The 16,234-nt window shown below is 52.2% G+C and overlaps 1 protein-coding gene across 1 annotated transcript in view; it reads right to left on the bottom strand.

Moving 5' to 3' along the window:
* Window positions 1–10,025, bottom strand: part of ACOT7 (acyl-CoA thioesterase 7) — a 94,010-nt gene extending 83,985 nt beyond the window's left edge. The window contains exon 1 of the mRNA XM_082686782.1: window positions 9,790–10,025. Within this exon, the coding sequence (XP_082542908.1) occupies window positions 9,790–9,947 (158 nt within the window). The 5' untranslated portion in view covers window positions 9,948–10,025. The remainder of the gene's footprint in view (window positions 1–9,789) is intronic.
* Window positions 10,026–16,234: the final 6,209 nt, after the last annotated feature.

Here is a 16,234-nt window from a genome sequence, read left to right on the forward strand (position 1 = left end):
TCTATCAAATAAATAAATAAAATTTAAAAAAAAAAAATGGGCGCCTGGGTGGCTCAGTGGGTTGAGCCGCTGCCTTCGGCTCGGGTCATGGTCTCGGGGTCCTGGGATCGAGTCCCGCGTCGGGCTCTCTGCTCAGCGGGGAGCCTGCTTCCCTCTCTCTCTCTCTCTCTGCCTGCCTCTCAGTCTACTTGTGATCTCTCTCTGTCAAATAAATAAATAAATAAAATCTTAAAAAAAAAAAAAAAATAACCAGGCTTTGGTACAGGGCACCCGGCTGGCTCAGTCGGTGGTGTGTGTAACTCTTGATCTCGGGGTTGTGAGTTCAAGCCCCCACTGGGTGTAGAGATTACTTTAAAAATAATATATTTTTAAGAATTTAAAATAGGGGTGCCTGGGTGGCTCAGTCATTTAAGTGTCCGCCTTCGACTCAGGTCGAGGCCCACGGAGAGTGCTTTTCCTTCTGCCTCTCACCCCACTCATGCTCCTCTCTTTCTCTCAAATAAATGAACAAAATCTTTTTAAAACATAAAAATAAAAAATAACCATGTTTCGTAGACCAACCTTTTCACCATTCATTCCCAGGAGACACAGACCTTGTAACCTGAGATTTCGTCTGTTGGGAGACACACCTCCACAAAGACTCATCAGCCTCACTGGAAATGCCCTTCCCAGGCACTGCTCACCAGCCCTGTGCCACCAAACTCCAACAAGACACATCTAGGTGAAGCACCTAAGCCTGACCAGCTGGTGACCAAAAGCACAGGCTTCCAGGCCGTGAAGTCGATGACATATGACAACACAGCTTCCCTGAGCAGTCCAAGCCAGGCCTAGAAGCCTTCTCCACGCTGTCTGCCTCTACTCTCACTTTCATGAAAAGAATATGCCCTCATCCGCATCTGCCCAGGCTCTTGGAAAAGGGGAAAACCTTTCTTTTTTTTTTTTTTTTTTTTTTTAATTATGGCCTTTTTCAGAACCAGCCTCATCATGATCCCGTGACAAATCAGTTTCTCGCTTGCATTTTGTGAAGGATTAGAAGGTTCAGGAGTCACACAAGTCTTTCATCTGAACTATTATTTGACTCTGAGTTCTTTTTTTTTCTTTTTAATTTTATTTATTTATTTGACAGAGAGAGATCACAAGTAGGCAGAGAGGCAGGCAGAGAGAGAGGAGGAAGCAGGCTCCCCGCTGAGCAGAAAGGCCGATGCGGGGCTTGATCCCAGGACCCTTAGATCATGACCTGAGCTGAAGGCAGTCTTTAACCCACTGAGCCACCCAGGCACCCCTTGACTCTGAGTTCTTTTTTTTTTTTAAAGATTTTATTCATTTATTTGACAGAGAGAGATCACGAGTAGGCAGAGAGGCAGGCAGAGAGAGAGGAAGGGAAGCAGGCTCCCTGCTGAGCAGAGAGCCCGATGCAGGACTCGATCCCAGGACCCTGAGATCATGACCTGAGCCGAAGGCAGCGGCTTAACCCACTGAGCCACCCAGGCGCCCCTGACTCTGAGTTCTTATCCAAATTCATGGTCTCTGATTTTGCAACCTTACAGGCTGTCTTTTTGGCTAACATTTGTTTTTGCAAACTGTTCTTTTAGATAATAATAGTGGGTTTTTTGGGTTTGGTTTTGTTTTTAAAGATTTTATTTGACAGAGAGAGACAGCGAGAGAAGGAACACAAGCCGGGTGGCAGGGGAAGAGAAGCCGGCTTCCCGCTGAGCAGGGAGCCCGATGCGAGGCTCCATCCCTGGACCCCGGGATCATGACCTGAGCCAAAGGCAGAGGCTTAACCCACTGAGCCACCCAGGGGCCCCAACAGTACTATTTTAATACACCTTTGAAATTTTACTATTTTTGCAGAAAGCTCGTGTGCTATTGCTTCATGCTGCACCGTGTCTTCCCCAATGTCCTGGGTTCCTTTAGCCTGTCCCGGTGCTGTGCACCATCCTGCGCTCCTCACCTGTCTCAGTGGAGACTTTCAGGAGGCACTTCCAGACCTCGAGTCCTGGTACAGAACCACCACACAATCTGGAATTGTTATGTTACTTCTGTTGCATAAATATTTCCAGTTGTGTGGTTTGATTGTGGGTCAGACTTTCGTAAAAATGACGTACCAGGAAGGAGATGATCTCCAACACTACGGTCTTGATAAGATGTAGTAGAGATAGGAAGTGCCTGAGAATCCACACTCCTAACCTTCCTCGTTACTCAAATGTGGCCTTAAGTGGTTTCCAACTGCCATGTGCTTCCCCCTCCAATGCAGGACATGACAACCGGGAATGGTCCTTCCTGGCACTGAGAGATGAAGCCACTGAATGAGGGAGGGCACATCTGGGGGGCTCAGGAGGGTGAGCGTCTGCCTTCGGCTCAGGTCATGGTCCCAGGGTCCTGGGACGGAGCCTTGTGTCAGGCTCCCTGCTCAGCGGGGAGCCTGCTTCTCCATCTCCCTCTGTCTTTCCCCTGCTTGTGCAGTCTCTCACTCTCTGTGAAATAAATAAATAAAATCTTAAATAAGGAGGCCTGACTCTCCATCAGAGCTTGACCAAAAACAAAACAAAAGAGGGGTGCAGGGTGGCTCAGTCAGTTAAGCATCTGACTTGATTTCAGCTCATGTCAAGATCTCAGGGTCCTGGGATCAAGTCCTGAATTGGGCTCTGCACTGTGCAGAGAGTTCTGAGGATTCTCTCCCTCTGCTCCTCCCCTGCTCAAGCACTTTCTCTCGCTCTCTCTTTTTCTAATAACTACATAAATAAATAAACCTCTTTTAAAAACAATGGGGGCACATGAGTGGCTCAGTCAGTTAGCGATCGACTCCGAATTTCAGCTCAGGTCATGATCTCAGGATTATGAGACAGACCCCTGCATCAGGCTCTGCACTGGGTGTGAAGCTCACATGAGATTCTCTCTCCCTCTCCCTCTGCCCCTGCCCCCCAAACAAAACAAAACAAAAGTGGCATGAAAATTAATAAGGTAAAACCCAAAGTCAGCAGGCTAGAAGGGGGATCATGCCATTCAACGTCAGTTCCAGGAAACACTGCCAATTACAGACTCCCAGACAAGAATCGTCAACAGGAAAGAATCATCAGCTAAAGGACCCCAACAAGAAAAGATGTACATTGAATTTAAAAAAAAAAAAAAAACAACTATTCCTGTGGCTCAGCCAATGAGAGACCATCACCACTTAGCTCTCATTCAGTACCACCCCTCCAGACTTCCGCCTTCTTCTCCATAAAATAACGTTCCTCTCCTTTGTCTGTTGGACTTGCTTATGGTCTTTCCATAGCTTGTGTGTCCTGAATTGCAATTCTGATTTTCCTGAATAAACCCAGTTTTGCTGATAAAATGACTTTCCTTTTTAAAGTTAACAGGACATGGGTGGGACTCTGAGCAACATGGCCCAGATTCTCATCTCCAGGACCTGGAAGCCTCTACCACCCATCAGGCCAGACCCGGCCTCCGGCAGGGTGAGCAGCTCCACTGGGGGTAAGGGTCCCTGCATGGCAGGTGTCAGGAGGGCTGGGAGGCTGCCAACTAGCGCACGGGTTCTGGCAGCGGGGTGGCTGAGGAAAGCGGACACAAGAACAGTGGAAAATTCCCATCCCTACTTCAGACAGTGGCTCACCAGCTCTGGTGGAGCACTGGTGGGCCACAGATTTCTGTGCCCCAGATCTCCAAGATGCAAAACCAGTAGGTCTGGAGTAGAGACTCAAGAGGCTGTTGGTCTTTTCATTCCTTTTCTTTTTTAAAGATTTTATTTACTGGGGACCTGCGTGGCTCAGTTGGTTGAGTGTCTACCTTTGGCTCAGGTCATGATCCCGGGGTCTTAGGACTGAGTCCCACATCGGGTTCCCTGCCAGTGGGGAGCCTGCTTCTCCCTCTCCCCATTTGTGCTCTCTCAAATTAAAAAAAAAAATTTTTTTTAATTATTTTAGAGAGAGAAGGAGTGCAAGCAGGGGGAGAGGGAGAAAATCTCCAGCAGACTGCCCGCTGAGCACAGAGCCCGACTGAGGGCTCCATCCCGGGACCCTGACATTACCGCCTGAGCCGAAACCAAGAGTCGAACACTTAGCCAACTGAGTTACCCAGGTGCCCACATCTCTTTATTCTTTACTGTGGAAAACGCCACTTACAAGAGCAGAGAGAAGGAAATGAACCCGAGTCCCCACTAACAGCCCCACTGGTCAACTCTGGTTTCAGATGATCGGTTTCCTCTCTGTTCCCACCCACTCCCCAGTTCTGGAGGAGTTTAAACAAATCTCAGACATCACAGCTTAGCATTTGTAAATATCTCAGCATTCCCTCTAAACCAGAAAGACTCCTTCTAAAAATAGAACCACAGGAGTGCCTGGGTGGCTCAGTCTTAATTGTCTGCTCTTGGCTCAGGTCATGATCCCAGGGTCCTGGGATCCAGCCCGGCATCGGGCTCCCTGCTTAGCAGGAAGCCTGCTTCTCTCTCTCCCACTCCCCCTGCTTGGTTCCCTCTCTCACTGTGTCTCTTTGTCAAATAAATTAATTAATTTTTTAAAAGTAGAACCACAAAACAATGATCTCACCTAAAATATAACATTGAATACCAAGTGTGTGTTCAGGATTCACCAGTGGCGTACTAAAAGTTTTGAGATCCACATGTGTGAACTGTCTTCACAATCACCAACAGCTGGAAAGACCCCAGGTGTTCCCAGACTGGCGGGAAACAAAGTGCAGGTAGCACAACTGGACAGTGAGAAGAAAGAACGACACGCACTCGGCAGGTGGCGCTCACAAGCAGAGTGCCAGGTGCATAATGGCACCCATGCGAAATTCTAGAAAAGGCAGAAACCAGAGTGATAGAAAGCAGACCTGTTTACCAGGGTTTGGGGCTGGGAAGGCCGCTGGGGGTGATGGAAACGCTGTGTCACAGTGGTGGTGGTAATTCTGGGGGTGCACATCTCGAATTCTGTGAGCAGTGCGCTTAAAATAGGTACGGTTCATTGTGTACATTATACCTTATAAGGTCGTTTTTTTAAAAAGCAGAACTACAGAGACCTCACCTTAAAAACACGGGAAATTCCTTAGTATCTTTTAAGTTTCAAAGGACTAGCCAAGTTCCCCCCAAGTATCTCGTTAATGTTTTAAAATCTGCATTTTGTTGATTTTTCTACTTAAGTGTAATGTGCATGCGGAATATGTGCATTTGTAAGAGGCTTCCTCAGTTACTGGGATGCAGGTGGTCCATGGGGCGGGTGACCTTCTAATGCATCGCCCCTCCCCCGGGACACCTCTGGCAGGGAGACGCAGGGGGCCTGGAGGCACACAGGGCAGTCCCTCCGGGCGGGGCCCCCCTGCACGAGCCCCAGCGCGCAGTGAAGGTCCGTCCAAGGAGACCGGTGGAGTGGCGTCAGGGCGCCGGCAGGGGGAGCTCCCACACGCCGCGGCTCCGCGTCGCCTGCAGGGCCGCGGGGAAGGCAGCTCCGCAGGGCACCGGCTTTAGCTCTGCTGCGCCCGCCCCAGCACGAGGAAGAAAGCTTTCCCCTTCCCCTGGCAACAGCCCAGCCAGTGGGGGACTGTCACACGTCGGCCAATGAGAAGCCACTATACTCTGCACTCCCGGTTCGCTCCAATAGACTTCTTGTTCCTAAGGGCTCGGGAACGCCCCCTCCTATATAAAAGAGCGTCCCTCTCCTTTGTTCCCAGGCTTGCCCGTGCTTTTGCCCTAAGCCTCCTTGCCCGGCAGTTCCTGAGTAACCTCCCCCTTTTTCTTTCTGGTAAAATAACTGGCAGCTTTCTTTTTAAGATTAACAGGAGAAAGCAACTTCCGGCCCGACCGAAGCCAGGGAGCTGGTGGCCTGTGGTGCCAAATCCAGGGCGATGCCAGGTTGCCTGGCCCACTTGCAGGGGGAGGCTGGGCGTGGTGTGAGCAACAGCCTACTCAACCAGAGGCTCCTTGGGCTGCAATGGCTGCACCTTTTTCCAGGGCCTCCCTGTCCTAGCAAGAAGGGAGTCAGGACTGTGCATTCATTGTTCTATAGAATGTTCCAGAACATTAGCTCAGGGTATGGCTTCTGTAAATCAGATTCTATGTTTTTATTAATTCCACTATAAACCCAAAGATCGAGTCCAAGGGGAAAAATGTTAACCTGTTAACACACTAGAATTCAGGTCCTTTCCACTAACATTTTGGCTCGTTGATGCCAGATCTACCAGAAGTCGTATCTCCTAGAGGCCAAGCACTACTCAAGGCATTCTCAGCACAGCCGTGAACAATGTCAGTCCCTAACCTCAAGACATTTCCGGGCAGATTTGCATCTAAGAGCATGCAAACAAAAAAACCCATTCAGACCTCACACACTTACCTACAAATAAATGACTCCTAGATCACCTGCCCTGGGCAAAGTCCGAACCAAGGTCCACCCCCATTAGCTACGCGTTTTGAGAGCCAACTGCAGTTCCCAGGGAGCTTCTGAAGCCTGAGGAAATCCTTCCTCTCCCAGGCCTGCCATAATTCCCATTTTCTACATGCCTCTACCATACTACACTGTCCCATAATGTAGCCACCAGTCACAGGACTATGTAGGTTTATATTTAAATGAATGCAATTAAAAATGCAGTCCCCCCACCCTGTGTGGCCACATTTCAGGCACTCAGAGGCCAGTGACTATGGCTACCATATTGGACAATGCAGACATGGAGGATTTCCATCAGCGTCCCACAAAGCCCTATTCTCCCACAACCTGTTATATGACATGTCCGTCAACTTTATTTCAACACACACTCGGGGGCTTCTGCTAGGGGCCCACACTGATGCCATGAATAAGCCTCACAACCAAATATAAACTTCGGCTTGGAAAGCAGGAGGGAAACCACAGCAACAGGGACACTGGCAGGGAATAATCCGCCAATAGCCTTCAGCTCCTGGTCAAGGCCCAAGGTCTGTCCTTGACCAAGACCTTAACCTCTGAGGGCCCCATTTTCCCAGTCACATGACAGAGCTGGACTGGAGGGCTTCTAAGGGACCTTCCAGATCTGATGTTCTAGAACTCTGAGTCCCAACAAGGAAAAATGTAAATTGCTAACTAAACATTAATTAACATTACTTAAGCCAAGGGAAATAAACCAAAATAACCAAAGGAAACATGCTCTTCTGAGATTTTAACCGCTGTCCGGGGCACCTGCATCATAGGGCTGGGTCAGAAAGAGGAGGAGACAGCACCGCACAGTGGCCTGACTGTCCAAAGTTCAGGTTCTCAAAGGTGAACTGTTCTCTTTGTGAGCTCACATTCCCCTTGTGAGCTCACTTTTATAACTGCCCAGGACTGCGCCAAGGATTTTAATCCCTAGAGCAGGCATTATCATCTCCTGTTCGCAAAGAAGAGAGCTGAGGCCCAGTGAGGTTAAGGAACATGCCTAAGGCCACTCACCTATAAGAGGCCGAGCTAGGATTCAAATTCAGGCCCCTCGGCCTCCTGAGCCAGTGTCCCACTTTGGGACACAAAGAGCTTCCATTTACTTACAAGGTGCCAGCCATTCCAACAGGCACTAACTAGATACACTTTCTTTAACACTCAGAACCACCCAGGAGAAAAATGGGACACTGGAAGGTCAGGCAGCTTCCAAACGGGGTGGAGGCAATATTCACTTAAGTAATGCTAATGTTTAGTTGGCAGATTACATTTTTTCCTCATTGGGCTGCGGAGTTGGTTCTAACCATTGCCTCCCCAACCTTTAGCGCCCCATCCCTTCAAAACCACCTTCCAAACCGAGAGCATGTGACCCCTCTTAATGATCTGGTATAGTGGGGGTTCTGGCATCCTTCCCTGCTGGACTGTGAACCCCTGAAGCTGGGGACCAAATGTTCCATGTCGGTCAGTGTCCCTCCGTGCCACTTGGCTCCCTGGAGGTGTCCAGTGAAACTCGTTAAATTCACAGGCTTGGCTGTCCCAAGCCAGGAGGCTCCTCTTTCAACGCAGGGTATCAGCTCAGATGTCCTTAAAGGGCTCCCTGCCCTGATATGCCCACTCTCCAGTGTCCTGGAGCTTCTCTGGGCCAAACCCTTGTGACCATGGCCCTCTTCACAGCCCTGCCCCAACTCCCTTTGGCAGCTGAGCTGGGCACCTGCCACTCACCTCAGCCAAGCATTCTGCCCACCTGTCCCAAGGCCATTCCAAGAAAATGCGCAATTGTAAATATGCCAGAACCAGCGCCGTACACACCCAAGGTAACAGAAAGCACACACACAGATGTGTAGCTTGAAATTGGTATCTTCTTTTATGGGGGGGAGGGATGTAGTGGAAAATCCACGGGTCTGGACACATACAACCTGGCAGGGGCTGCCCTCAGGCTCTTGTGGCTGGATGACCTTACCGAGACATTGGGGCTCTCAGAGCCTCAATTTCCTACTCCAACTTCCTTCCTCTCTTCACAGTGGTGAGACCCCTGCCATCCCCCCTCCCAGGAAAGTTGGGCAAACCGAATGAGTCCAGAGATACACAAGCCCTCTGTGCAAATGCTGAATGCCAAGGTCACTTGGCCAATACAAGGCAGAGCCTGATCCAGGGCCCTGACACCAGGCCCGCCCTTTACCCAACTCAGTTGCTTCTGTTATTTTTGCCCTGGAGCTTGGGAGTTGGTGTGGCCATGACCACCACACAGCCGATACCAACGGGAGCACGGCAAGGTTCTCCTTACAAGTCTCCTCTTCCTAGAAAACTCAAAACTGACCTTGAGGTCAGAAAAGGCTTCTGACTGGGTCAGAAGTGAGACGGAGCCGAGGCACTCTGTGCATGCAGCACTTCCAGCACACACCCAGCCACTGCCTTTTCCAGAGAGATGTCAACATCCACAGGAAACCGATCTGGCTGGGACCCAAGTTCAGTGTGATGCCCAACCTCCAAACCTCAGGAACCAGCCCCACACCAGGAAGCAGCTCGTTCCTAGCGCGCACCAGGCAGGACAGCCCCGCTGCAGGCCCGGTCCTAGCGCGGCCTTCCCACACTTCTTGCCCTTACTCAGCTCCTCCCCAAATACCAGGGCGCTCGCTTCTGATTCTGCCCAAAGGGATGGAGAGTAACCTTGAGGCTGCCCTCCGCGCTCCAGCGGGAAATAAGCCAGCTCAGGGTCTCCGGCTTCTCGGGGGGCTGCTATCTACCTCGGGCCCGTGGAGGAAGGTAGGGGTGGTCCGCTGCGAAGAACAACCCTGCGCCCCATTGTGTGAGATGCTTCCAGGCTCCACGGAGCAGTAAACCGTCAGCAGGGAAGGGGATTTTCCGCTCTTCCACTTAACACCGGCTCTCCGCGAAACCCGAGGCATCACGCTGAAGGGAATGCTCCCCTGCAGCCCCCGCCCACTCGGGTACCCACCCGGGGGCTCGCCGGGCGAGCTGGTTATCCGCGCCCCACCTCTGGGGGGATGCGGTGGGCGAGGCGCCACCGCCCGGAGAACGCCCTCGAATTAGGGGGGCTCAACGGGAGCCGGGTAGGGGCTCCAGCGCGCTCCGGCACGGGCGGGGCGCGCGGCGCGGGGGATGCGCACCGACCCCGCCCGGAAGGGCGCCGCGCGGATTCCTCCCGCAAACGGCCTGCGTGGCCGCCGCGCCGCGCCGTCCCCGGGATACGCCAGGGGCCGCCGGCGCTGCGGAGTCCGAGGCGCATCCCGGCCGCGGCGGGCGGGCGGCGAGCCGGAGAAGCGGGGCCCGGCACCCGGCTGGGGCGGGGGCGGTGGGGGGAGGCCGCGGAGGGGCGCGGGCCGGGGCGGGCCGGGGCGGGCCCGCGCGCTGACTCGGCGTCCTGGCCGCCCACCGCGCCGCGCGCCCCGCTTACCGGCAGATCTGGATGGCGGACGGGGTCTCGGCGGCGGGGCCTGACATGCCGGCGGCGACCGCGAGCGGCTGAAGGAGAGCGCAGGTGTCTGGCAGGCCTGGCGCGGAATGAATGAGCCCGGGCGGCGCCATGGAGGGGGAGGGAGGAGGCGGGGCCATGGCGCCGGGGGCGGGGTCTGGGCGCCGGCGACGAATCGAACGCGGACTCCTGCGCCGGCCCCGCCCCCGGACGCCCCGCCCCCCGAGCTGCCGCCGGCTCCCCCGGCGTCCGGTTCTGGCTGCGGCGGGGCGCCGTGGGGCGCCGCTTCCAGAAGGTTCGGCGGCTGTTGGGCGGCGCCGAGGGGGGGCGGTTGCGTGGATCAGCGTCGCCCCACGCGGCGCCTGTTCGTGCGGGGCGTTCGGGCCGTCCGCGCCCGGCCGTTGCGGGTCACAGCGCCCCGCGAGGCGGCCGGCGTGCGGCAGAGCGGCCTGCGGGGGTCCGCGTCCGGGTGTCGCCTTCTCGTATCAGCCATGACAGGAAACTGGAGGCGGTTTCCCGTAAAGGAGCCTTTACGGCCGAGCTGCCGTGTGCGGTGCCGCGAGGCACGTGGGTGCGCGGAGCCCCGGGCCGGGAGCCGGCCGCCGCGGAGCTGAGCTGGGCATCTGTCTACACCGCCGGCTCCAAACCGCCGCGGGGTTCCTGCAGGAGGACCCTCCTGGGGCGTGGAGCTTTGGCCTGGGGGCATGCATGCTGCAGTAGGAACCCTAGAGATGCTGCTCTGTGACGTTGCATGCCCTATGCTCCGCCGTGGGGTCCAGGTCAAGTCGGGGTCACAAAATACGCCCAAAATCCCCCAAGAAGGGGAAGGGTGATTGCCTTGCCAGAATTACCGAGAGCTGTTTACCCAGTGTTAGATTCGCCTTTCTCCAGATTTGTTACAATGAACATAAATTGCTTTTGTAGTCAGATTTTTAGAAATCAAATGAAACCCACAGAACTCGAGCTCTTCGGTGAAATTTGAAAACCTATTTATTCCAAACTAAATAGTTCTGAAGGACTCGTGCCTCATCCTGGTCGGTCTGGCCTTCCCTGACCATGGAGGGAGCCCAGATCCCATCTGTGATCTAAGATTATTGCACTAGAGAGGGCGGGGCCCGGGGCGGGGGGGGGGGGCGGGGATTATTGCACTAGAAATTTTGTTTTTAACCCTAGTTAACCACCACCTCTTCCCCTGATGGGTCCCAAAGGGGATGGATTTCTTAGGATGGGAACCTAGGAGCAATAGCCAGCTTTAGTCTTAGCCAAAGCAATTTCCTTATCTGTTAATTGAGAGTAATACCTTCCTGACTTTCTGCGTGAGAAATGAGGTAATGAAAGTAAGGGGCCTACCTCCTTAATAATCAGGGCCTTTCTTTCTCTTTTGTTCTCACCTTTCCTACTCAAACGTCGTTTCTCCAGACAGCTCTTCCCAGTCCCTCAGTGCAATAGAAGGATTTACAAGGGCCCTGCCCTGTGTGTACAGGTGGGAACATTCCCACCAGGTTGGATACATTTTTGTTCTTCAAAAAGCTCTATATCTGATCACGAGACAAATGGGACACAAAAAGCCTGGTCATGACCACATGCTGAATGGAATTCCTAGACCAGGGAATGGGGCTGAATGGTCCCCCCAGAGGGGGATGGGAAGATCTGGGGCAACATCTGTACCTTTGGGAAAGGGTGTGGCTCTGCTTTGGCCCAAGACAGTGTCTGTCAACCTTCATGTGACAGCTCGTCCAGTAGCAGAGGGAGCCAGGGAACATAGTCTGTGTCCTGGTTCTGCAGAGCAGACTGCTCGGGGAATAACCACTTGTCAATGATTGCCAGTTGTTTATATACTTGGCCGATGTTCAAGGTCAGGGGGTGGGGGGTGTGATGTTCAAGGTCAGGGGTGGGGGACAGTCCCGCAGCAAAAACTTCACAAACTGGCTTTACTACAGCGCCGATGGATTTCCACTGCGCCCTCACCCATCAGTCCCCACCTTGCCACTCGGAGATTTTTTCCTTTCTCCTGAAGCTGCGGGGTCATTTCTGTCCCTTTCAGCAAAACTTCTCAAAAGAGCTGTTTATATATACATCCTCCGTCCTCTGCTCCCGGTCCCATTCTCTTTTGAACCCATCCTGAGTTTTGTCTCTACAGCTCACTTTATCAAGGTCGCTAATTCCTTCCAAGTTGTTAAATCCAGTAATCCGTTGTCAGAAGTCATTCCTCTTGAAATGCTTATTCCTTGCCTTCCAAGACGCCATTCGCTGTCATATTTCTGGCCACTTTGTTTGGCCTGCTCTGCTGGTTTTGCCCCAGCGGAGGCCCAGACCTCTCCCCTGAATTCTGGACACGTGCGTCCTCTTGCCTGGGCCACACATCGCTGCACGAGTGTGGCAAGCATCTCCCATTCCTCCCGAAATTGCTGCTCTAGTCTTCCATGCTAGCTTCTTCCTTCTTACTAACTAAGCTAACAACTGAGGAGTCACCCAGGCCTCGTTTCTCGCCCAGGCCTCATCCAGCCCACCAGCAAACCCTGCCAGCTCTGCATTCAAAGTAAGTCTAGAATATGCCCCATCTCGCCGTGGCATTCGAGAATCCACTGATACCTCCGTCCACGTGGCCTCATCTCTGCCCTCCGCATTGCTCGTTTAATCTCCACCTCTGTGACCCCTCAAAGGGTCCTTGACCACTGCCAACCCCTTTTTCTTTACGCACCCCCGAGACCAAGCCCTCACTTCCTTGGGTCCTTACTAATATACCACCTATGAACGGGGCTTCCCCGGCCACCTGTCTAAAACTGTGGTTTTTCAGTCTCCCGAGCTCTCTTCCTGACTTTTTTTCCCCTTAACTTTTTTTTTTTTTAAGATTGTATTTATTTATTTGACACAGAGTGGTCGAAAGAAAGAGAGCACAAGCAGGGGGAGGGCCAGGGAGAGGGAGAGGGAGGAGCAGGCTCTCTGCTGAGCAGGGAGCCCAATGCAGGTCTTGATCCCAAAACCCCAGGATCCTGCCTAACTCAAAGGCAGAAGTGCTTAATCAACTGAGCCTCCCAGGTGCCCCTACCCTTAGCTCTTAATGCCACTTGACATGGATTTTACTCATCTATTTATTGTGTCTCCCTGAACCAGCATTCCTGCTCCATGAGGGCAGGATTTTTTTTTTTTTTTTTTTTTTTTTACTATTTAGTTCATTGCTGTATGCCAAGCCCTTAGAAGAGTGCCTCACCTATAACAGGCGCTCAGGAAATATTTTACCAATGATCCAATATTGGAACTATTTTACCAATGATTGGTAAAATAAAATACCAATATTTTACCAATGAGTCCTTCCTGAGCAGGACTCAGGAATTGAGTCCGGCACAGGGAGCCTGCTTCTCCCTCTTCCACTCTCCCTGCTTGTCCTTTCTCTCTCTCTGTCAAATAAGTAAGTAAAATCTTCAAAAATAATAATATTAAAATAAAAATTAAAAGCTTGCATATATTATTTAAATGTCTGCAAATTTTTATGGAAAGATACTTATTTTTTAAGGTTTTATTTATTAGAGTGTGCGCACAAGAGTGACTGAGCAGGAACAGGGACAGAGGGAGAGTGAAAAGCAGACTCCCCGCTGAGCAGGGAGCCCGAAACGGGGCTTGATCCCAGGACCCCAGGATCACGTCCTGAGCTGAAAGCAGACGGCTAACCGACTGAACCACCCAAGCACCCCCATGTAAAGACAATTAAGAAATGATTGACACTGGTAACCTTTGGGTAAAAGGGGTGAGACCTTTGCTCTCTATATACACACATATATATATACACTTTTAAAAGATTTATTAATTTATTTGAGGGGCAGGGCAGATGGAGAGAGATAATACTGAGACAGACTCCCTGCTGAAGAGCCTGACTCGGGGTTCAACCCCACAGCCCTGAGATCATGACCTGAGCTGAAATCAAGAGTTGGCCGCTTGGGGTGCCTGGATGGCTCAGTGGGTTAAAGCCTCTGCCTTCGTTTCAGGTCATGATCCCAGGGACCTGGGGTCGAGCCCCGCGTTGGGTTCTCTGCTTAGCGGGGAGCCTGCTTCCTCCTCTCTCTCTCTGTCTGCCTCTCTGCCTGCTTGTGATCTCTGTCTGTAAAATAAATAAGTAAAATCTTAAAAAAAAAAAAAGAGTTGGCCGTTTACCCATCTGAGCCACCCAGGTGCCCCTCACTTATATATTTTTGCTCTGTTACCACCTAACCTCTTGACTATTTTTTTTTAAGATTTTATTTATTTGACAGACAGAGATCTCAAGTAGGCAGAGAGGCAGGCAGAGAGAGAGGCAGGAAGCAGGCTCCCTGCTGAGCAGAGAGCCCGAAGAGGGGCTTGATCCCAGGACCGAGATCATGACCTAAGCCGAAGGCAGAGGCTTAACCCACTGAGCCACCCAGGCGCCCCTAACCTCTTGACTATTTTATTATTTTTTTCAAGTCATCGTGGAGTATCAGACAGGAAGCGATAGGGGCTCCCATACACTCTGATGGTGGAGACAGAAGCTGGGGCAGCCTCTTTGGAAAATAGCTGAAGATCATTGTTCAAGTTGGAAAGAGCCATAGCCTGTGACCCAGAAATCCTACTCCCGGGTGCCTTGCCAATATGTTGAACGTGAGGTCACCCAGATGGGCTTCGAAGAGGGTCACAGCAACACTGTGATAACCCCGAACTGGACTCCAGTGTCGCGGGTACGCGACAAGCCCCTGCCATACTGACTAGTACAGGAGGTAATGCCATTAAGCATAATTACTGTCATTCCTTAAACTGAACATGTGGCTCTTGCGTACGCTTGAATATATAACCTAGAGCGACGCAAGAGAAGAGGCCTAATAGACACGGGGCGTGGGGCCCCCAAAACTGCTGGTGGCACCATTCACGTGCCCCGTGCCTGGAAAGGGGTGAGGCAGAGACCGGGCAACAGGCGGCCCTGGATGGGCAGAGAAGGTCTCCCAGGAAGTCCGCTCCAAGCCCCAAGTGTCCCCACTGTTGCCTCCTTCACGTGGGAGAGCAGAGCCTCTGCGTAAACACGGAGACCTTTCTGTAAGCCTTTGCCCAGAAGTCAGACTCAGCTCACCCTGGGGAGCCTCCGCAGGCTGGCAGAGTCGAGAGAGCTTCCGAGGCTGGACGGAGACGAGCTGCAGGCAGAGGAGGGAGCGGCTCAGAGAGGGCGCCCGTCGCAGGGTCGTCAGCTCCGGGCCTCAGGCCCTTGTTGGCTTCTGTCCTACCTCGGCTCATCACGCACCTGGGCCTTGGCTCTCTTATTAAGAAACACGGGCAGGGCCTCCTGGGTGGCTCAGTGGGTTGGGCCTCTGCCTTCGGCTCAGGTCATGATCTCAGGGTCCTGGGATCAAGTCCCATATAGGGCTCTCTGCTCAGCAGGGAGCCTGCTTCCTCCTCTCTCTCTCTGCCTGCCTCTCTGCCTACTTGTGATCTCTGTCTGTCAAATAAATAAATAAAATCTTTAAAAAAAAAAAAAAAAGAAAACACGGGCAAACAGTAGTACCTGCCCCATATGTTGTTGGAAGGAATAAATAAGTTGACTTATTGAGGCACTTGGAATAGTGCCTAGCATGGAGGAAGGTCAACGTAAGGTTTCGTGAAGCCGCCGGGGAGGCCATGTCACCCTGAGGTCCTGGGGGGCTACAGGGATGGTCTGACCGGATGGGGTTCAGTCTGCCTTGAGCCGGAGAACTCCAGCTGATGTCCAGAAAGAAGACTCCAGCTAGTTCAAGTAGGGGTCAGCGCAAGAGAAAGATTCCACGTGGTGCCTGGGTGGCTCAGTGGGCTAAAAGCCTCTGCCTTCGGCTCAGGTCATGATCCCGGGGTCCTGGGGTCAAGCCCCGCATCGGCTCCCTGCTTGGTGGGGAGCCTGCTTCCTCCTCTCTCTCTGCCTGCCTCTCTGCCTACTTGTGATCTCTCTCTGTCAAATAAATAAATAAATAAAATCTTTAAAAAAAAAAAAAACTGCCTTGGGGGGCACCTGGGTGGCTCAGTGGGTTAAAGCCTTCAGCTCAGGTCATGGTCCCATGGTCCTGGGATGGAGCCCCGCATCGGGCTCCCTGCTTAGTGGGGAGCCTGCTTCCCCCTCTCTCTCTGCCTACTTGTGATCTTTGTCTGTTAAATGAATAAATAAAATCTTAAAAAAAAAAAAGAAGATGCAGAGAAAGGGGAGCCTCCTACACTGTTGGTGGGAATGCAAGCTGGTGCAGCCGCTCTGGAAAACAGCATGGAGGTTCCTCAAAAAGTTGAAAATAGAACTACCTTAAGATCCAACAATTGCACTACTGGGTATTTACCCTAAAGGTACAAACGTAGTGATCCGAAAGGGCACGTGCACCTTAATGTTCATAGCAGCAATGTCCACAGTAGCCAAGCTATGGGAAAAACCTGGATGTCCATCAACAGAGGAATGGATAAAGAAGATGTG

The sequence above is a fragment of the Mustela nivalis genome, assembly GCF_964662115.1.
Source record: "Mustela nivalis genome assembly, chromosome: 10".
NCBI lineage: Eukaryota > Metazoa > Chordata > Mammalia > Carnivora > Mustelidae > Mustela > Mustela nivalis.